Source organism: Pholis gunnellus, assembly GCF_910591455.1.
Source record: "Pholis gunnellus genome assembly, chromosome: 5".
NCBI classification, from domain to species: domain Eukaryota; kingdom Metazoa; phylum Chordata; class Actinopteri; order Perciformes; family Pholidae; genus Pholis; species Pholis gunnellus.
Window position 1 is genome coordinate 26,387,555 of NC_136531.1, and position 22,334 is coordinate 26,409,888.

The following is a 22,334-nucleotide window of genomic DNA, read 5'->3' on the forward strand; positions in this document are numbered from 1 at the left end:
ATTCCTTTGCCTCCTTGCATCTGAGTGGCATTATTTAGCTGTTCTACCAGATAACAAGAGCAGTCTGGGTGCCTAATCACTCAGTGTAAGAGATAATCGTCTGCTGCTCTTTGAGATATTCCTTTCAACCACAATGAAGGAATCGCTGTATGTTCACTGCGATGATTCTTGAGGCATATGAAGAATTTTGTCTCTTACATTGTCCGAGGAAAAAAAAGTAGATGGAAGCTGTGACCTTTACAATGTTACATTATAGATTTGAATGATAGTAATGACATTTAACGCAAAGGCCCCTGAAAAATGGCGCCTCATATTCTTTGCTCTATGTCGACATTTTTTCCCCAAGCTCGCTGTGCTCTCAGTCCTTGAACAGCTTGACAGAACGGCTGGTAGATCGGGTTCATTTAAAATATAAAGACATGCACATTTAAAATGCCATTGAGGAGGCAAGACAGTGAAAACATGATAGCTAGATGTGGGTGATTAAGTCTTGATCCATGGTTAATGAGCATATTGCGGCAACCACTCTCTGTTAAAACCTCCCTTCAAAGACGGACTAAGCTCAATTGATCTGGCGTGACGTGATTCATGTACTGCCGGGTGTCTCCTTCCTTCCGTCTCTGATCCATACCTCCACTCACCTCATGATCCGACAACTACCGGCTTCTATCTCTGTGCTCCAGCTTATGCACAGCTCAACATCAGGCTGATAAAACACAACGGCTATCCTTCTAACTTCTATCGAGTACGTATTGTTACCCTCCTCACTCGCCCGCTCCTTCTCCCAGGCTGAGTGCTTGCTGTGAGGGAAATCTTAATCACCCCCTGCTAATGCTATCGGGCACTGTGATTTTGAAAGTGAGTAATTATTTTCTAAGGGTGATTGTTTTAGTAGAAATTGGCCAGTATTCCTGCCTTTGTGTTGGCTTTCATTTGGTTGTTGGTTCCATCTAGTCGCAGAGGCGACAGACAGAAACTGGATTGTTTAGAAATATGTGTACGGTTTGGACATAATGTGGCTGTTTTCACACTTACATGGTCGTAAATGAGTGAAGTGAATGTGACAATATTTTCTCGGCCTCATTCCCAGTATTAAACGAGCAAATTGTGAGCCTCCATGAATCAAGGCTTGTGAAAAGATGAGCTAAAAGCACTGCAATTGAAAGATATTGTTACATAGTGAATACGGAGAGGGAGAATAACACTCATCAGTACAAGGCTTGAAGGGAAAGGTTAGATTCTATGAAATGTGCATTATGTGCATACACCTTTTCAAGGTGTTTCTACTCTTCTATGTCACTGAAACTCCTTACAGTTGACTCAGAATAAGGCCAGGTAAAATGTAATTTCTCATTCACAATAGACTCTGCTGCTTACTACAGTATTATGATTACTGCTTAAATACCTCTGACAAGCTCCAAAGACACAGGCAGATATCAGGAGGGCTTGGCATTGCACAGTGACAGGAAAAGGATGGCAAGATTGGCAAGTGCGGGCCAATGAGAAATACAGGTTGAGAATGTGCTGCCTGTTTACTGGTGCTTAATGAAAAAACAATTTATCTAAATCACCACCAGGGAGGGATTCTAGTTTAAGCTCTGGGAAAAGGGCTGGCCTTTCTGTCAGTGACAAATGTGCTGCTGTTTTTGCAATTCAAATTGATTTGATGAGAGAAAACCCGGCCATTCACAATCCTTGTGGAGATAAACTTTTAAAGCTGTGAATATTCAATATTCAATATTTTTATATTGATAATAGAACAAATGATTCAGTGTTAAGTGAAGGGGTTTGTGACTAACACACGGAGGAATATTACCCAAGTCTGCAGTTCTTCATAGCTCTACGGTTTCCTGGCTCACAAACTCAACTCTCATCAACCTTGTTTTCCTTGTTTTCAGCCAGAATGATAAACCTACTTTCCCAACGCCAAACAGCAGACGAATAAAGTTAGCCACGAGCTAACTTTGCAAAGAAAGTCGAACAGATAGCAGCTAAAGAGATGGATATGTTCCAAACAGAGTAAAAAACGGTGTGAATATTGAATATTGGACTTCATCATGTCACATGAAACCTCAACACTAATGTTGCAAATGATGGAATATGACTAAAATGGAATAATAATTTGTGTCTTTAGATGTGTAAACAAGCAACTCTTTGCTCAACGTATATCCATGCAATGGTTCGAATGATATCTGAATAGAAGTTATTTTCCTATTATGTGAACATTTTCCAACAAACCTACGCGAGTGATCAGTGAGCCTCCGGCACAGCAGCGTTAGGGCAACATATTCACTTGGTTAGGTTTCGTAAAAGATCATGATTTTGGTTGGTTCATATTTACCATGCTAAATGTTGGAGTGCTTTAGATTGTCTCTCCGTTAATCACATTTTAATATTAAGGAGACATTGAAGGATGTTGCACTCTAGCTTACATATTAGCTTCTTTATTTAATTATTGTCTCACATTCTTTGTGCATTATGTGGGTTTTTACTTGTGACTTACATGAAACACTTTTTCCCTTTGCATTGTGAATGACAAAAATGCACTTTCAATTGTTATTGTGATCTTGAAAGGATAAGTAATTATGGTTACCATGTAGCAGCATATTCAGTCAAATGAACACCTCTGCTGATTTATGTGTAATGATGCAAATTGCTGTGATTTAAGATGACAAAATATTAGTGACATGTGATGACAATGGATTTTTTGTCAACATCACAACCCATAGAACCTTTTAAAATAAATGCATGTATTCAATGGCATATGTCCGATTCAAAAGAATAGAGCACTCCTAAAATATATTACACACCTATTGTCACACCGCTTTAGTCAAGGAGGAGTTGCTGTGACCATTTGATCTGCTTCCACAAAGACTCTAAATGTCATTAGCTGAAGGAAATATGCATTGTGGAATTCCTGTTCTTATTGAATTCTGCAATGACTGTGATAGCTCTGGCAGAAATATTCCAACCATGAAATTAGGGCTTCTACAACTGTGGTGCTGTTAAATTAGAAATTTGAATTTTATTGGAAAGAGAAATAGTAAGAAATGACGAAATGAAGAACTAGCTGATAAAGAAAATAACATAGTGTGTATATGCCGATTCATGCATGACTGCTTCATCTTGTTTGAGCTCCATCACCTTTCTGTCAAATAGAAAGACTGTTTATTTCATGATTTTTTAACCCACTTGTGTTCTTTTTGGTCATTTCTGGGAAACGCACTATTTCACCTGTTGTTCATCTGAACAGCCTTGATCTTATTTTCGAAAGAGATGATGAATCCCCCCCCATGAGTACACAGGAGGAGCCAAAGAGCCATGGCAACAGCAGCACAAGAGTCAGGCTCATGAAATGAAGTTGGATATATGGATGGTTGTTAGCCAAGAATAAGCCTGACGAGTGCCAAAAGCCAGACCTTTTCTGCTGACTCTGCTGCCTCTAACATCTCTCCTCTACCTTCTCATCTCCCTATCTTTCCACCTCTTTACTTAAACTCGCCCTTCAATCCTTTCCTCCCCCGGCTTCAAAAACTCATACCTACTCCCTTGCATGTGTGCACGCTCTCCTTCTCCTCCCTCTCCATCTTCTCAGATCATGGTGTTGACGGATCCAGAGTTCGAGAGCAGCGTGCTCATCAGTTCTGATGAGGGAGCCAGTTACCAGAAGTACCGCCTCACTTTCTACGTCCTGAGCCTCTTATTCCACCCCACTGAAGAGGATTGGGCCTTAGCCTACAGCCACGACCAGAAGGTAAGGTTGTGTCATATCTCTTTTCTGTCCTCGCCACAATTAGCAGCATGTGTTTTACTTTGAGTCACATCTACCTTTATGTTGTCCACAGTACATAACCATCAGGGCCTGTAGCCAGACCTTTATTTCAGACATGCTTCCACTAGAGACAGGCCTTCATTTCTACATCCACCTAATATATCATTATATTTGAACATATCTTAGTGGAAGCCTCATAGTTTTCCGACCTGCTGTTAGTTGTGTTGGTTTTAAAAGGAGCCCCCCTCAATTTAGCATTGCACTTCTAAAAAACACAAAAGAAATAGTGCAGCAGAACCAGAGACATTTTCTTTTGTGTTCCGGGTTTGTTATGCCAATGTCGCTTTACTCTCAAGCCCCAAGCAGCGGGTTACAAAGGTCTGGCAAAATCACTTCTTTCTAACTCAGATTTCTTTCATTTTCAAAGTTAGTCTTCAGTCCTAACCGATGCTGACTCAAGTGACATCACTTGAGGACATTTATCACACTTCACACAGCTCTCTGGAGACACACATGCTGTAGTACTCTCCAATACCTGGAAGCAGATTTTGACATGCGGAATCCATGAGGAATTCTAGAGGAATCTTATGGAAAGAATGGCTCCATTTAAACCTAAGTGAATATTTAAGTTGAATTGTTCTCTTGCCTGTAGACAAAGTGTATCTGTTTTTGTTAAACGTACGTGCTTATCAGCCCTAGCTTTGTTTTGGACCCCGTCTGAACATAGCAGATATTCACGTGTTATTTGAGTCCTCGCTGTCACTGTTGTTGAGTTACTGCTTTTACTTCAGAAGTAACGGTATGTACTACATTAGCCAAATACATCAGTGCCTTAAAGTGATTCTCAGCCTTCCGTCTTACTTACCAGGTATCACCTTCACTGGATTTTGTCACACAGTACGTGGCTCTGGACACCACCTTCACACAGTGTTCTGAGATTGTACCTAGCAAAGGTCAGCCTTAAGGTCAATGACTCTGACCTGAGAGCCATAGCCATCCCCCTGCAGGGGGGACATGGTACAGGAGGGTGATGATTGGTGAACAGGGGTGGAGCAAATGTCAGATTTCCTCTTGGCCGAGTGGATTTACAGCATCTAAGATATATTCCAACAATCTGTGTGAACAATGAAATATCTAAAGTGCAGATCTCTGCACCACTGCTGTAATGTTGGGTAACCCTAGACTGCAAGCATATCAGATGTGTTTTTTACTCGCACATCTCAAAGAAGAGATAAACTCTTATTTTAACCTATGCAGCTGTGTGCAACTAAACTAAAGTTTACTGACTGTTTGATGCTCCCTCTCCTAAAAACTGTCAGTCCGGCTGTGTGTTTAGTTCCATTAGCGGTTAGCTGTTAGCTAAACACACTGTAGGACTCCCATCAGCTGTCACAGCTCTCTCTCTCTCTCTCTCTCTCTCTCTCTCTCTCTCTCTCTCTCTCTCTCTCTCTCTCTCTGTCTCTCTCTCTCTCTCTCTCTCTCTCTCTCTCTCTCTCGTAGTCATCGCTCAGTCATTTGCTTAACGAAAAATGAACGCGCACAGAAATATAAGCTAATGGGTCCAGTAGAATGCGAGATTAGATTGAAGCTTATCCTATATATTTTCATCTTTTTAATTAAATGTATATTTAGTGGATGTTATGATTCTGAGCTAATTGGGTAGCAGCTGCTTTCCTCATGTGAAGTCTCATATCTGCCTCTAAATCTTATTTTCACACATATTCAGTCACAGAAAGCAAAAAAAGTCACAAGGAACTAAACTTTACTTTGAGCTCCACTACTTTGCTCCAGCTTTAAAACTCAGCATGAACATTCTGCTTTGCTGCTATTTTAGACTGCAAGAGGAACTATTAAGATGAACAAGGCAGCCAGGTTCAAGAAGTTCAAATCCCTGTGAAGTCTGGGTAGGAGTAGTTGAAAGAGAGGTGCTGTCTGCCTTCAGCCAAGGTTCCGGGCTAAACATCAAATTATTCTGATGGATTGCAAGGAGTAAAAACTACTCATCAGTCACTGCTGTTATTTTAATCCAAAACAGTCTTTCTTAATACTAATTAAAAACAGCCCTTAGCAGCTTACACTATCCATAAAAAATATACAAAATATAAGGTGTGCCTTCCTCATATGCCCATGAAATAGACTCACAAGATCAATGACGGTAACAGCTATTGATCTCACTGATTAAATACATCTTAGTCATGAAGGTGGGATATACATCAAGCAGCAGAAAACAACTTCAAGGAGGTAGAGGTGGCTAAGACTTGGATTCTGCAACTCAACATTGACAAAGTAGTCGGTTTAAGTGCAATGATTACAGGTATTATGAGGATGTGACTAATGTGGCTATACTTTGCATCCTCACTAAGGACACCTTGGCACACAAAAGCAAAAGGCCCAGGCATGATTATCATCACCCATTTCCATTCCATCCATGAAAGTGAAAGTGTTATCCACATACTGCAACCACCTCCTGGGGCTATTGTTGCAAATAAAGAATATGTTCGTCATCTAGTTAAAAGAGGTTTACACAGATATTATCGTTTGCTTAATTCAACCTGATTTCCCCTCGCAGGCCTCGGCGCCTTCATCTCGACTGTTGAGCCAGCAGCGAGGAGCTTTAATATGCTCATTTTCAGCTTGTAACCGCCTAATAGTTTTCAGACTGGGTCACTCTGAATTTAATCAGCTGTAAGTTGGTGCTTAGCCGTGGTTTGGTGTGGCCCGGAGGACTTAACTTTGAGACAGGGGTGAAACTGTTTAGTGAGACATCAGAATGCATATCAGGACAAATAGGCTGCAGTGAATTATTTGTTGTTCTTCCTGTTTCTCTTTTATTAGGTTTTTTTAAATTAACTTTCAGTGCAGTCCCCTTCTTGAGTAAATTGAGGTATTTTTAGATTTACAACTCTTGGTGACCTTTCCAGGCTCTCGTCTCGTGACTGTGAGGGGTTTGTGGAGACAATTACTCATTGATGTAGTCCCAAGTTAGTTTCTGAGAATAAGGCCAATGTTGGTGCTGCCAAGTGAGTGAGTTATGTAAACAGGCTGACACAGAATAACAGCAGAGGAAAGAAGCTCCACACGTAGAATAAATAGGGATTGTCTTATTTTATTCCCTGTGAACCATTTGAGCTAGCAGACTGGGTGTTTGGGCATCTTTTCTTTCTGACAAAAGAACAGGCTGTTTTTTCTAAATTCTAAAACTTTCTTGCTCTGTAGCTGACATGAAATCTAGAATATTTCTGATGGTGTGTTGGAAAATATTTAGTAGCATTTGAGGGATAATGCAGAGAAACACATTTCTCCAAACAGGAAGAAATCAGATCATTATTCTCCTTTTCGTCACTTGCAGTGGAATTGTAGGGATTTGTAAACAGAATGAATATTAACAAACTGCTTATGCCTCAGCAAACTTGAAAGACAAGGCTGTGACTCTCTAATGGACTGTGTAGTAATTACTGTAACTCATCCAACAATTACATCAGAGACAACAGTCTAGTGCTGCACACTGTAATCAAACGTTATTTACAATCAGCCAGTTCTGTGAATATGAATTCTGGCCTATGACAGAATGGAATACTTCTCAAGCTATTATTTGTTATTAATCCTTATTATTTATTATCAACATTATGATCCCCCATGCTCCTTGTGTCGTTATCAAAGGGTTCCCCTGTGCGTGTATATTGTGCGTTCATAAAGTTGTGAGTGGCAGATTAAAAGAAGAGTGGTCACGATTGGTGCAGCAGTTTATATATATATATATATATATATATATATATATATATATATATTTTACATGATTGCATTTGAACTCACAAGTAGTACTAAACGTAACCTTTGGATGTTAGCTGTTAGCATCGGTGTCGTTAGCGATACTAGCTCTCCTCCTCCTGAACACAGATTTGTTGTTCACCGTGTAATATTAACGAGGCCGATAACGATCGGTGGCAAAAGCTTTATTTCACACTATGATGGTTAAACTGTGTAATTGACCCGTGGTTCACATGCATGCCATTACACCACTACTGGAACCATGAATTTTGTGGGAATCTATCTGGTAGGCATTGAGATATTTCATCTTTAAAACTGCTGATAGCTCTTGATCAAAAGTCAGGGGGTCCCCAAAATAAAAATAATTATATTTAATTTCAGTTTACATACAGGTACGTGCAGGGAATTTGACCTCTGCATTCAACCCATCCTAAGCATTTTTTAGGAACAGTAGGCTGCTCTACGGATTCATTGTGTGAAGACCGTGGATACCTGGATATCTGTACCAAATTCCATGGCAGCACATCAAATAGTTTGAGACATTTCATTACAAACCTCTCCGGGAACAGATACTTTCATAGCAATTAATTTGATCGTTTTGAGATCCTCTATTGGACCACTAGACCGGCTGACTGACATTGTATCCCCTAAAATCAGGCAGCTAGTGTGGCTCAAAGCTTAATCTCTAAAGTTCTTTTCTCAGACTAAACAAAGCCACAGAAGACATCGTACAACTGTTTTCACAACTGAGTACTTTCAGTGACTATGATGGTTACATCATGTAAAACTGGTTGACTGCTCCTTTAACATCCAGTCAGTTCTCTCCCCTGTCATATCATATAATGCATTTGAAATGATTTGGTTTCAGCTAAGCAACAAATAAATCTGTTCCTGATATATTTTGGTTTTGCACTCATGTTCTAAAAATGTGCCTGTCAGGCACCTGTTGTGACTTCCCAGCACACCTCAGAACAGCGGGGCTGTCGCATGCGAGCACACAGATGCAGAAGGTTTGCTTCCTGCTGGTCTACACGCTGCAGTCTGACCAGCCTGCACAAACACAGGTTGAGCACTGAGAAATTTAAATTCCCCATCCTCCCATGAAAATAAAGAAACTTGCACTTCAGAGAAACACAGGCGTATATTCACACTGCAAGTATTGCGTTTAACGAGGACAGGGGCTCTCATAGTTCAGCTCTAACCTCATAAAGAGTCATCCGCACGGACATGTAATGCGTGGTCACGCTGTGCTGCAATTGCATTACCCTCAGACAGTACACAACAAACCCGTAGGTCAAGGCAAACATTTAATTTGTGTGTTTGTATTTCCACTGGAGGTGCAACAATCCATTAAGGCCGAGGCTGTCGTAGCAGGCAGCTGGTGTCTTAGTGGCTGCAGCAGCTATATTACTGAGTGAGAAATTCAACACATACGGGATTCAGCCAACGTTCTCCCCGGCACTGAGTTGGCAACCTGCTACAGAGGGGAAGATTAATGTCATTAGACAGGTGATGGATGGCTTAGAGTCAAACAGTAATAATACAATAGATCATGACTCGATGATCAGAGGGGGAGCTGTCTTTGACAGGTTAATTCTAGACGGTGGAAAAGTATACTTAGTATTACAAAGGACCAAAAAGCACAGGCAGATTAGTCAGGGTCCTAATCAATTTTGTGAAAATGCATATGCACGGACAGAGAGTACAACCAAACAAAAGAACACCACAATAAGCCTAGGGTAGCAGGAGAGCATATATGTGCCAGTGTATAGACACTAAAAAGTTAAGATATGAGAGAGCGAGAGATGACAGCAGGTCAAGCATGGCTTCATTCATCAGGAAATGTCTGATTGTGGTTTTGTTGCGTCTCGCGTGATGAAACAGGGAAGGGGGCTCTGAAATCAAAGGAAAATTATGGATACAGTGGAGCGCTGGCGGCTACATGGCAAGGAGAGGCAGGCAGAACAGATGGAGTAACTTGTTCTGATGGAATAGCAGATATGTGTTGTCACTCCGTTGTCAAAACAGCAGATGGAGGTGTGCTGCCAAGCTGAAAGTGGAATGTATCAACAGCAACGAAAAATAAACTTTTCTGCTACTTGGTAGCCTTCACTTAAGATTATACTTCACACATTAACTCATTGATTGCATGGGAACAAAGTGTTGTTGTTGCCAAATGCTGTTTTTGTGAAATTGATTTAAGAAATGTAAGTACCTGTATTCAGCTGCCGTGCAAGGCTGGATTATCAAGCGAGCCCCGAGAGACCCAGGTTTTCCTTTTGGAAAATTCATTATTTGCTTATTTGCTGTGGAAATAAAACTATTAAAAGTACACAAAGTAACTAATATTGTGTGGCTGTATTGTAGACAGACTGTACTGACAAAACTATCTGAGGTTGACGTCCATTGGCTTTTTAACATTGACCGTATCACACGGTCCGGATCATTTGCCAGGTAGAAATGGAACAGCAGACATTCAAACCGTCATTACTCTGAGCAGCTCCAGGACAAATCCTCCATGTTGGCTTAAATCTTGAGGTTGACGGCTTATTCTTGAGGCTTATCCTTGACCATGGTAGAAAGTTCCAGAACAAGCGGTTGTATCGTCAAAATGTTCAAGGTCAAGAATGAAATGTCAACTTACTCCTTAACCCCCTTATCCCCTTATCCCACAGTATGGGGACAGCCTTTTCAGACAACCTCTCCTGGAAAAGATTCTTAGTGTTGCACCTGTTTGTACTTAGGCCCTATACAGAGTTAATATGTGTGATCCGGTCACAGGTGGACAGCTCTAAGTACACATTGAGATCCGATCGCTCTGACCACATACGCAAATGTTTCCTGGCCATACTGAAGAACAACCTACTCAATTGACTTCGTCTGTGTAAGCAGAAGTACACACGCATTTGCCTGCTTTGTCCGTGACGTCTAAAAAAATTCTAAAAATCTTAGAAAGTGCATCAGACATCTTGGGTGGTTTGTTTGGCCTGCAACACACCAAGGATTAGAACCAGTCTGTATTGTTTAGCGTGACGTGACTTTTCCACTAGTTGGGGCTACAGCGCTGTGGTTTTTGTTCCAGTGCCGTCACAGATCTGACACCTGCTAACCCGCCTGCCTGCTCTCACCGCTGGCTCTCTGCAGCTCTGGGCACATTGCTGTAACCTCATATGTTCATAAAATGTTCCTGAATTTACAAATATGAAGGACACTACTTCTGCCTTCCACTGGTTAAAAACTACAATGCATTAGGTCTTTGCAAACGGAAATGCTGTGAACTGACGTACTTAAAGACGTCCACTTGGTAAGGTAATGTTAAGGCCAGGTGGACAAAGGGCTTCAAAGAAAGTTCTGATGAGGCATACTGACCTTAACCTTAACCCAAACAAATGAAAGCACCCATGCTGACACTATGCTATCTTCATTATTATACGGTAGTTAGCTAGCATGCGGTGTGGCATGCCAGAGTGGGATTTCTTCATTGTATGCAAGTCCAGTCTGTTTGGCCTGAGTAAACACCCTGTGTCCTCTGAAAGTGATTAGAATGCACCGGCTGAAAGAGCCGCCTTTGATATTTCAACATCCCTCGTGACCTTTATGTGTCTCCAGTTGAGACTGTTTTGTCGTCTGCTCTTCAAGAATGAAAATGTCAACTTACCACCTAACCCCAACCCTATGAAACGTCAACATACACCCTATTCCTAACCACACCTCCCCCTAACCTGACTCTAGCCTGAGGACCTCTGACAGATGAATCCAAGCATGCTGCCTTGGTACTTTTAGATTAGTGAAATACCAGGTTAACTTCCATTATACAGTTGGTATGTTTTAGAGCAGGGGTGGGCAAACCTTTTGGCTCAGGTGCCCCATTGAGTTTAAACATTTGACAGACGGGCCGGGCCAGTAGCAGATGGATGGAGAGTTTGTGTGAACTAATATAAATTACAAGTAAAAGCCATTCCCTAAAAGTTAAAGAAAACTTACATTTAATTCAGTGGGAACAGTGTTGTTGTTCACCCTTTTTTGCCAGTGCATCAAAGTTTGGTGTCAGTTTGGTTGTGGCAATTCTCAGGACAGATGTGAGGTGTTCATCAGTTAACTGGGATCTGTGACGTGATTGGTTGTTGGTTGAACGTCTGCTCACACACGTAGGTAGAGCCAAACAACACCAGCATCCTCTGTGCCATCCTCCTGATGTTTGGAAACTTAACTTTGCTTAGTGAAGCATAAAACTCATCCAGTTTAAGGGAGTTGAACTTCGTTAGAAATAATCTCCGTCCAGACTAAAACGCCTGAAAACAAATATCACGTGACTATTCACGTACACTGGGCATGTGGGTGCCGTGTAAACAGGAAGTAGATTGGGTTGCTTAGCTAAGCTTACGACAGAGTAATAAAGTAGACTTTAAGAATGAAAGGTCATGTTTGATACTTAAGATCTTCTCTAAAATCTTCCTCTATGAACTCAAACAGACACATTTAGTGGAAAGCTTTATTAGTTGTATTTTTTAGACTTAATGTTAGTTACAGCGCTGCGGGTCTTGCTCTATCTATCTCTCTCTCACATCAAATGTATTTTAAAATCAACACTTACATGTACAAATTTACTAGATTATGGGTCCATAAATGGGGTCAACTCACGCTTCTCACTCGTTTCCTCAGTTTCGTTGTTGTCTGTTCTCACTCGTAGCTCTGCTGGTGTCTGAAGTCTGTCTACTGGAGAGCAATTCATGTTTTGTTCCTTTACATTTTATCTGCAGACTTCACAATAGTTGTGCAGAACAAAATAAGCATTAACAAGGACAGGAAAGTCCTCCGTTTTGTGTCCATCACCCTCCCTAAAGCCGCTAACCGGGACTTCAGACGTCTGCTCCGTAGGGCTGATAAAGCCGCGGGACACACTCCTCACTAATCGCTCCAATAACAGCTGCTTCCTCCGTAATAATGCAGACTTTAACTGGACAACAGCTGCTAGTAAAGACAACACGGTCAGTAACACCTGTAATCAGTTGTCCATGTTGAATTAACCTGGTAGCCGATCGGTAATCAAGGCTGTTGTTGTTTGTGAGCTTCCGGGTACGGGTCACGTGATAGGAGTGTGAAGAACCAGGGAAGGACACGTCATGACTGCTAAGAACCAATCAAGTAGTGAACGCGGGTGTGGGCATCATCTAGAGAGAATAGACCAGACCCCAGCAAAGGTCAATTGTGTCTGGAGTGCGCCATCTAGTGGGATCAACTGAAACGCCGGGTATTGCAGGAAAAAGGCTAAATGAATGCGGTCTTTACTATAATTTGGACAATTTTGTACCAATATTTGACGGGCCGGATTAAAAAGCCCAACGGGCCGTATATGGCCCGCGGGCAGTAGTTTGCCCATGCCTGTTCTAGAGCTTTACCACCATGGGATTTCTTCATTGCATCCAAAGATCAGTTACACGTTGAACTCTTCCCTCAGGGAAGCCCTTAGTATACACCCTGTGTCGTCTGACGGTGTTTAGAATTCACCAGCAGAAGGAGGGGCCTTTGATATTTTAACATCTGTTGTAACCTTTTCTTCGTTGCTTGCATGGCCACTGCTCTCCTCAAGCTGTGTGAGCCTGTCAGTCCACTTTTAGCTCCTCACAGAAGGTAAACATTGCTGTCAGGTGCGGGAGATAGAGAGAAGAGGCCGAAGGTAAAGGGACTGTTAGCGGGTATGTGTGTGTGAGGTGTGTCAGAGGAGGGAAGGGGGGGCAAAATAACAGAGGGAAGGGAATGAACCACTAAATGAGAACAAATGAAGATTGATGGATCGTGCTCAGATTCTTATTAAATAACTCATTTATATCTGTTATAGAGGCTTTGCTGACATCCTCTATTGGTGCTGCAACAGTTGACTAGATATCAGTTCATCTGTCTGTTGGCTTGTTTATCAGCTTGTTTGTTGGCCTGCTGTGTATTCCCCTCATCGCCAGCCCCCGCTGACGCTGCAGCCGAGCCAACCCTGATGTGACAAACTAGGATAAAATCACTCCTTAGAATCAAACTCTTTATCATATCGACAGAGGTGAGGGAAAACACTTGAGCGGTTTGGGGGGTGGGGGGGTGTGTGACAATTTCTAATGTTGAGTCCCATTCGTAACACAGGTCTGATGAGCTGGCTCCAGGATGTAAGAGTCCTCAGCCCTCAGCAACTCAAAGACTAAGAAACAAGTGATTAATATAACAATTGCATTTGTTACCCTACTACAGTGTTAAAATATGTGCACATCATCTAAAATATGTCATGTTGAAAGCACATAAATGGATTCCAAATGAACCTGAATGAATTGGAATATTAGCATGTGTGGCTGCAGCCATCACAACTCCTCTTGGATGGATGCAGGGTCTTCTCTGAGCTGTTCTCTTACAGCGAGGAGTCAAGTTGTATGTTTTTGGGCGACGGGTAATTATGACATTTATTTTAGTCACCGTCATCCCACAAGTGAGTCAGTGTGGAAACAGAGGGCAGCAGGGGGCACAAAACATCTTTCCCAAACCTTGACAGGAAACCCCTTGTCACTTCTGAAAGCCTGCACTGCTGCTAACCTGTTAGCCCCAACCGATCATTTTTTTTTTAAATCTGTAAATCTGTTAAAAATTATGTTTTAATTCCCCGTTCGGCTAGGGTTAGGGTTAAGGTAACGGGATAGGGTTAGAGTCAGAGTACCATGTTGTCGGGTCTCTGTCTAAATTTGTCAGGCAAGGTGGTGAAAATTGCAGTCTGATTGGGGTGTCCAGCGGTATGAAAAATTGGCTCGATAACGCCCCCTTTTGAATAGCCTCAACATTGGGTTTCACCTAGCTCAGGGGTCGGCAACCGTTACTATCCAAAGAGCCATTTTGCCCTATTTTCCACCAAATAAAATTCGTCTGGAGCCGCAAAAGCTATTTGATGTCAAATTTCTCACCACATATCAAGCATTCAGGTAAGCCAGCATCGTTGGCAGTGAAAGCAAATGAATACGTCCACGCAGACATAAACTCTCCATTTCCTCCATGACTTTTCTTCTTTTGGATTTATCCATCGATAGTTTACCGAGGGCGGAGGTCTGCAAATCATGATCAGCCAACTACAAGGAAAGACGTGTTACGACGTAAGATGCAAGCGGCGGATCACGTAGCGCGGCCATTTTTAAATCTATTACTATTTTGCTCGACAGGGTTCGAATCCAGGTTGATGCGATCTTTCCATAAATATATTTTCTTCAATGTATTTCTTCATACGTGGCTGTGATGTAGTACTCACTTAAACAATCGTAATCCCTGCAATATATATGAGATGTGGCTTTTAGATCTGCAGCAATATGTTTGTGAGGCAGAAAACAGCTGCTGCTGTTATGCGAACACATTTTGTAGGTATGTGTAACTTCGTTCTGAAACTTCGCCACGAAACAGGAAGTTCTTGTAACTCGGCCTTCCATTGTCTAATCTGCTCTAAATCTCTCATATATCATAACATCCTGACCCTGAAGACATCTATATAACAATTTAGAATCATGGTAATAGCGCCACCTAGTGGCAACAGGAAGTTACAGGTTGTGTACTTTGACATCCTGTTCCTCATAGATTAATCAGATCCCTCTCAAGAGTCATTTGGGCAACAGAATCAGTTTTATTTTTTCTGTTTTAAATCCACCCCAGGTAACATACAAGCAAATGTGTCATACTGCATAATAAAAGTTAATTATGCAATATGAGTTATTCAACGGGTTTATTCAGTTTCAGTGGTGGTAAAAAAAAGTTGATCAGAGATCCATCTCACTGACTCAACTTTCCTCTGGTTTACTTTGCAATGATGCAAAAATAAAAAGATTTGATTGTTGTTTCGAGGGGCATTTATTTTCCTTTCATACCTCTTTTTGTCAAAGTTGCACAGTACATTTAGGGTTGTTTGACTAACCTTGAACACAATCAAACAAATCAAACAAAAGCCACTCATTTTTTGCAACGTTGAATACAATCTATTTTTTCCTTTAGTTCACCAGGTTGCCTCTGGGTGTTTGTTTATTATCACCCCAGGACTTGCGTATTATGACATCAGTAATTTACTAATTGGAGTGTGAAATTAGAGGGAGACTTCCATTATAAAATGCCATTGTACAAATAGGGAGGAGAGGATCCAAGATTTATGGTTCAAAAGTTCTGTGTTACCAGAAAAAAACCTCAGTGTAATTTCCACCTCCTCCCATGCTCATATAGTCTCGACCCCATTTCCCTTTTTCTTTCACAATCCCCCTAATGATCATCACAGGCCTTGGAGCCCATAAATCTGAACAGTAGGGAAACTAAGTGTCTCATCATTATGGAGCCTCCACCTATCCGCTCAAAGAGCATCCATGTAAGGCCCCCAGGACAGCAGCCGCACTTGTTTAAATCCAATCTCATTTCAGGGAGCTCTTCATCACTTTTCTCCCCTCCTGCACCTAATAACATCCCTGTGCCATAGTGTTGTCTTTTATGTAATGGGGATGAGCTCAATTACTCTTCCGCTTGACTAATGGTGATGACTGACTTAAGTTGACTGAGTCATTTTCTGTTGAAGTAATTTTGTTGCATGCACTTGCTCCCTGAAGAAGTTATATAGTCTTCCAGGACGCTTCTGTTTTCGGCTTTCATCTTAGCAGGACTGGGGTTCAAGTGTGCATCTGTTCATGTCTGTGAATAGATCAAATCACAAAGCCATTCCATCATGTTACATGATGACATTGATCTACTCACGACTCCAGAAGGACATTTTGTCTTTTGTTTCTCAACAATGTTTTATAGGTAACACACCTAGAGCTTCCTGTTGTTAGAAACCACGCCTCAGGAATGAATCAGAATAATTACTGTGTCTCTGACATGGCTCAGACTTGTACTCAAAAACCCGCCCATTCTCACTCCAAATTCGCCAAATAATGCAGCTTGGTCAGAGGCCCCACGCGTCCAACTATGACGCTCTACGGTAGTTACCGACGGCGGGAGTAAAGGAGGAATTCTGGTGACGTTGGAGCCAAAAACAGGATGTTCTCTGAGGAGACAGGTGTTTGTGCTCTGTGTGAAACCAAAAGTTTGTGTATTTACCTAAACCACAATCTTTTCCTAAACCTAAACAAGCTGTTTCCTGTGAATCCTGTTTATTTTGAAAAGAGAAGTATGCAAGCTGCCGTATTTGATGAGTTAGGAGTGAGAATGTGTTGAAACACACAAGTAGCATAAAAACAAGACTCATGGTGCAGTTGTTAATGTCAAGCCTGGAATCTGGACTGTGGACATCACATAGATCAGTTTGGTGTTTCTTAAGTTTAGGTTACAAACCTCTGAATTGCTGCTGAATATCTCAAAGTTGTTCAGTAATTCTGGTGATGTGCACATTGACAGCCAGTCGGAGAAATAGTTAACCAATCAAAGCTCATAGGTGAGCTGAAGACTTTATATGAACTGTATTAGATTAACTAGATTAGATGTTTCTGTATGAAGATTCATCGACAGAGGAAAGGGATTCTTTATAAATGGATATCAAGTCATGGGTCAGCAGTAACACAAGCAACTACATTGAGCCTGTGAGTGACAGTAAGAGATCATATCAATATGAGTGACTAACGCCAAGCATTAATATAATGAATAGTGTTTGTGTAGTTCTGCATATCGTAGGCTGATTTATTATGCGTTTAAGTGTAGATGGAAGATGGAAGCTACTACTCAGAACTGCATCATATTGCAAAGAATTCTCTCCACAACCCACACGACTGCAGCTGGACCTCAGTAAATGACTTGCCCCGTGTGTCCTAGTTGGTGGAAAAAGTGTAACGTATCTAGTCTTTTTTACGCTACGTCCTGAAAACACTGAAAACATTTCTGTTTTTCATAGCTGGACAGCAAATTGGGGCAAATTAAAAATATATATATTTCTTTATTTTGAATGCTTTGCAGGGAGGCACAGGTGCAGACACATCTGGATAAGCTATCCAAGTAGATTTCGTAGCGGGTGTTAGCAGTCAGCAGAGTAAGCCTGGGAAATGGGAAAATGCTCTGTTGAGGGAAATGGGCAAGTTACTTTAGCTGCTAAGGTTGTGAGAGGAAGAGGCTCAGGGGACAATTCAAACATTACAATGCTGCCTGTAATACACGCTAGCATACACAAACATATGTGCTCAAACACTTTTTCTCTTCAAGACCCAAACACTAAAGAATGCATCTGCATCCGTACCTTTCATATAATAATCCCCTCTCCCATGGGAAGCCCACAGCCCACCTCAAATGTGAAAGAACAGGGCCTCTCCGTGAGCTGCACGGTCCCTTCAGTCCTTCAACATGCAAACATTGTTTGACTTAATCCGCTCTAATGATGCAAATTCATGCTGTTAATTATTTCTAGCTGAATTGTATCCTGGCTAAACGTTTTCAGAAATGCAATGGGGACATCAGAGTCAATAAAGTATTTAGGAAGAGAGGGGGAAGACATTATTCAAGATTTATTTTTTCCCCTTTCTTTATTTCTTTCATGCTTTCCATTTGCATTTACTCCGTAAAAAAGAATTAGCATTTCCCATTTTGTAACATTCCTAATGTGAGTGATATTGTTGTCTGTGGCCATAGATTGTGGTTTTGAATAGTCCTCTTTAGATGAGCTCTTTTAATTCAAACCTTATTTAATAGGAAGCCATAAGCCTACATCCCTGACTGCTTTGCTTTCAGGATCTTTCTCTGTCATTGTAATCCTCAGCTGACATCTTTTTGCCTGCTCAATAGGATCCTTCATTTAAACCTCTGATATACCTCTGAGTGGATGCCACAGCGTCATACAGAGTAAACTGTTCGCTGGTGAAAAAGTAATTTTTGTCACAGTGTGATTATAGTCAAGAGTGGTTCAAACCAGGGTCACTTTCTTCTGCTTGAACACATCATGCTTAATAAGCTGTAGACCTCAGTCTACTGTCACTGGCTATGGATGGCATGGCTCATTTCGTTGAATCTGAACTCTATTGAAGTTTGTGTTTCTAGTCAGAAATCTTTGTCAAAATGAATTGATGTTTACTGTTACACTTTTCCAAATAACAAAGGAAGAAACAAATATCTTTAGGGATACAACAGCAAAACTCCTGCAAGCCTTTAAGTGGGAGCGGGCCAGTGAAGATGTGTGATTGACAGCTCAGCATCGAAAGGGCACAGAGATGCAGTGTAACGTTGAAAAGAGACTTTGTGCATGTAACGAGAGGAAACTGCACGTTTCCTGTGAACACAGAAGGATATTTTGAAAACACCCTATGTTAGATGATGATGATTGAGGATGAACATGACTCGCCGTCCCTGACACGTCTAAAGCTGATGCCCGATGGGAACCTAAAGCATCAGAGTGTGAAGCGTAGGGCCACTGACCACGTGCTAGTGTCTGATGAGTTGGCAGTGATAACTTGCTGTCTATACAATCTATATTGACGTTAGAAAGTATGTTTTTAGGCTGATCATCGTAGTACAGCTAACTAGCTAAGTAGCTGCACACTGACGTTAGCTGTGTGCTTTTACCTGTTAGATGTTTGTCGGTTACTTGTTCAGCAAACCAAGGTGCAGCGCTCTCTCTGTGTGGTGCTTCAGCTGTTGGTGTGCTGATCGTCAAGAGTTCTCTAATCAAATACTGTGTTTGGCTTTATGCAAATAGTTAAAAAAATGTATTCATAGCATAACTCCACCCTTTTTGGTACAGATTTTTCAAAAGGACACAGAGCAGATCTGTATGCTGTCACATAAATAAATGCAACTGTGATTACAGCTGGACTTAGAAGAATACCCTACGTGGTGACCTTTTAATTCAAAATGACATTTTGCTAATTCTCTTCACAAACCAGAACACTACCTACAAATCTATCACATTATTTGAGCAGATCCACTTCCAGCCCTTTGCTGCCCCTTTCTGAAAGTTGGTGTTGAGCTCGAGCCAAAGAGGCCGCTCCGCTGCTGCAGTGCATTTCTCAACTCGGTGACTCTCCAGATGGCAGGTATCTTTAGTGCTCAGCTCCCATGTCCTGAGCTGCGACAGCTCTGCCGCGCTCCATCGGACTGCAGCGGGCCCGCCCTCCCAGGGTACTTTTAATGGACTCTAATTTGAAACACATGATCAGGACAATACAGACAGTGCACTTGCTAGCACAATGAAGATAATAGGGCTCATTTTCATGCATATGGGGCTCAGCAATTCACAGCATAACTATTGTTAATTGGAGAAAAATGATTGCCTGAAGGCCCAGGTTGAAGTGAGCTACTTAATAATATACACAGATTGTGAGGCCCTGGTTTTTGTGCATGTTGACCAATACAGTACATGACAGGCTTGAATTAAAAGCATTGTGGGGATTTTCAATGACCTGCAACAACAACCAATATGATGTGTGGCTTATCTTCTCAAAAAAGTGAAGCACATGCCTAACTGTCATCTGACAATAGACAGTGCCTCTGTTACTGCCAGGCAGGTGTGCTGCCTGCTACCGGTGGTTATGTAGCTGTAAGACAACAAGATTGCATTACAAGGAATCACTGAGGGAACCCAGAGGAGGCGGCGCAGCATGAAAGTGAGCACAAAGCCGGAGGGAATCCATTTGTTACACTTGACTGAGCACACATTAGTGTTTGACGCTGATAATCATACAGGATCATATTTTAATTTGTTGAGCGTGTACATCCCACCACGCTCATGTTGCAATACACTTTTTACTTGGAATAGCTTAACGTAAACTCAATCCTGATTTTCTAAAGATTTGTTCTTGACTCCAAGAAATGCTCAATTAGACTGTGATAATAATAACAGGATGTAGACACACAATGTGCCCAAGATGCTTTGCATATTTTCCTGCATATATAATATGATAAGAAGTCACATGGACCATCTGTTATTAGTCGCAAGTAATTGCCAGTTGTCTGTTTAAGCATTAATAGCACTATAAGGTCAATAACTGTGTTATAGGAATAATAATCTCGTTGATATGCTGTTCTTTCATATAAAAGCTTCCATCTTTCAAATGGAATTGAATGTATGATCAGAGTAAATATTTCTATACACTAATTACATAATGTCTGTCATAATCAAGCTATGACCGTGAGGTGTAAATGGTGCTTTAAAGAGCATTCTTGACCTTCAAAAAGTATTTTGACAAAATAATCATACTCACACCATTGGTTGATTAAGATCATAATATTGGTTGAAAGTTCAAGAAAAGTTAGCTCATAAGTGGACCTTGAGTTCGGATTATTCTATCAAAAATGTTTCAATTGTGGGATGTTGTTGGATCAGGCTGCTTCAGGAACTTCCTGTGTGAGCTGGGTTGGTGTGTAACTAAATAGTTTACTCAAGTAATGTACATAAAAACACATTTGAGGTGATTGTACTTTGTGTTTATAGATTTTTGAACACAAAAATGAAAGTGTACAAGCAGCTGAAACCATAAGTCAATGAATTGATTGACAGGAAGAGTATTCTTAGAGTGTGGTATTAGTACTTTGACTTGCTGGCATAGGTAATAGGTCTGAACGGTATAGCCTAACATTTATACCATGATATAGTTTAGAAGCACAATATATTTCTTCTTCCTTAAATGTCAATATAAACGCTTCTGAGGGTATAGAGCACTGTATGGCAACTGCATGGAAACATTTCCACCGGCCCGTCAATGGAAACCATCAAAAATTCTAAATATTATCTTTTTACTTTTGTAGCGTCCAAAACTTGCAGCAGTGTGAACCTTAAGTCAACACGTGTTTCTGGTCCTATGCACATAGCTCACAATGACACCTCTCCTAGCTGAAAGCAGAAAGGGGTTTATTGATCCAATTTCCCTCATTCAAGTTGGTGAAAGCAACTTCCTTTCTTCTTAAAGGTACCGGCGTTTATCTCGACACACTCAAAAAGTCCACAGATAAATCCACAAATTGTTCCACAACATAATCCACATAACACGCTCGGAAAACTGTGCGGCTCCACTTTGCTGCAGATACTACTAACAGTCGGAACTAACTGTCGCAAAGTGTACTTAGAGTGACGGCAGTCTGTCACTTACGTGTATTTCTTACATTAAAGAATGATGAAAAACTTCCTCGTAACATTCAAAGCAGAAACACGACATAAATATTTACATTAAAATATTTTACAGCAAATTGAATTTGTTTTTGTCATCTATAGTGGTTATTTGGAGAAAACACTAACACAAATGAACAGGAAATACATGTTTGTATTTTTATCTAAATACTTATTTGTTTTAATGATGTATTATAAGCTAGGACGTTAAACAGGTCATATTTCTCATAATTGTAAAAAAAATCTCCTTCAATCAGCTGGATTAATTCAAGTTTCTCACCACAAACTACATTTTACAAGACTGCATTTGAATACATCATGATAGCGTGCAGTAAAAGAGCGTTTATGTGGTTGTGACGTTACTGCCTGTGCCGCTGTGTGCTGATGTAAAATAATCATGTGGCGGTGGCAAACCTGTGTAAATGTCACCAGCAAAAATATCGGAAATATAAAACTGTTTCTCTGGTCATGACCAGCTGAAAACATCTCTGGACTCTTCCAGTCAGCAAGGTGCAGTCCAAAGTCTTACTGTAAAGCAAATTCATACCAGTTATATACCTTTCATACCAGCCACTCCTAGGAGGTAGTTTATGTTTGTCTAAAGTTCTGTAATAAACTTTCAGCATATTGTAGTTCAAGAGGTTGAGAGAAAACCTCTTGGCTCTGTTTTCAGGCTTTAGAAAGTCTATCGCATGATGGAAGGCTGCAAAGCAACCCAAAAAAAGG

At 41.0% G+C, this 22,334-nt stretch overlaps 1 protein-coding gene across 1 annotated transcript in view; it reads left to right on the forward strand.

Annotated features, from left to right (window-relative positions):
* Window positions 1–22,334, forward strand: part of sorcs3a (sortilin related VPS10 domain containing receptor 3a) — a gene marked incomplete at both ends in the record, with an annotated part of 219,611 nt that overhangs the window by 133,224 nt on the left and 64,053 nt on the right. The window contains one exon of the mRNA XM_079160322.1: window positions 3,596–3,754. Coding sequence (XP_079016448.1) covers window positions 3,596–3,754 — 159 coding nt within the window. The remainder of the gene's footprint in view (window positions 1–3,595; window positions 3,755–22,334) is intronic.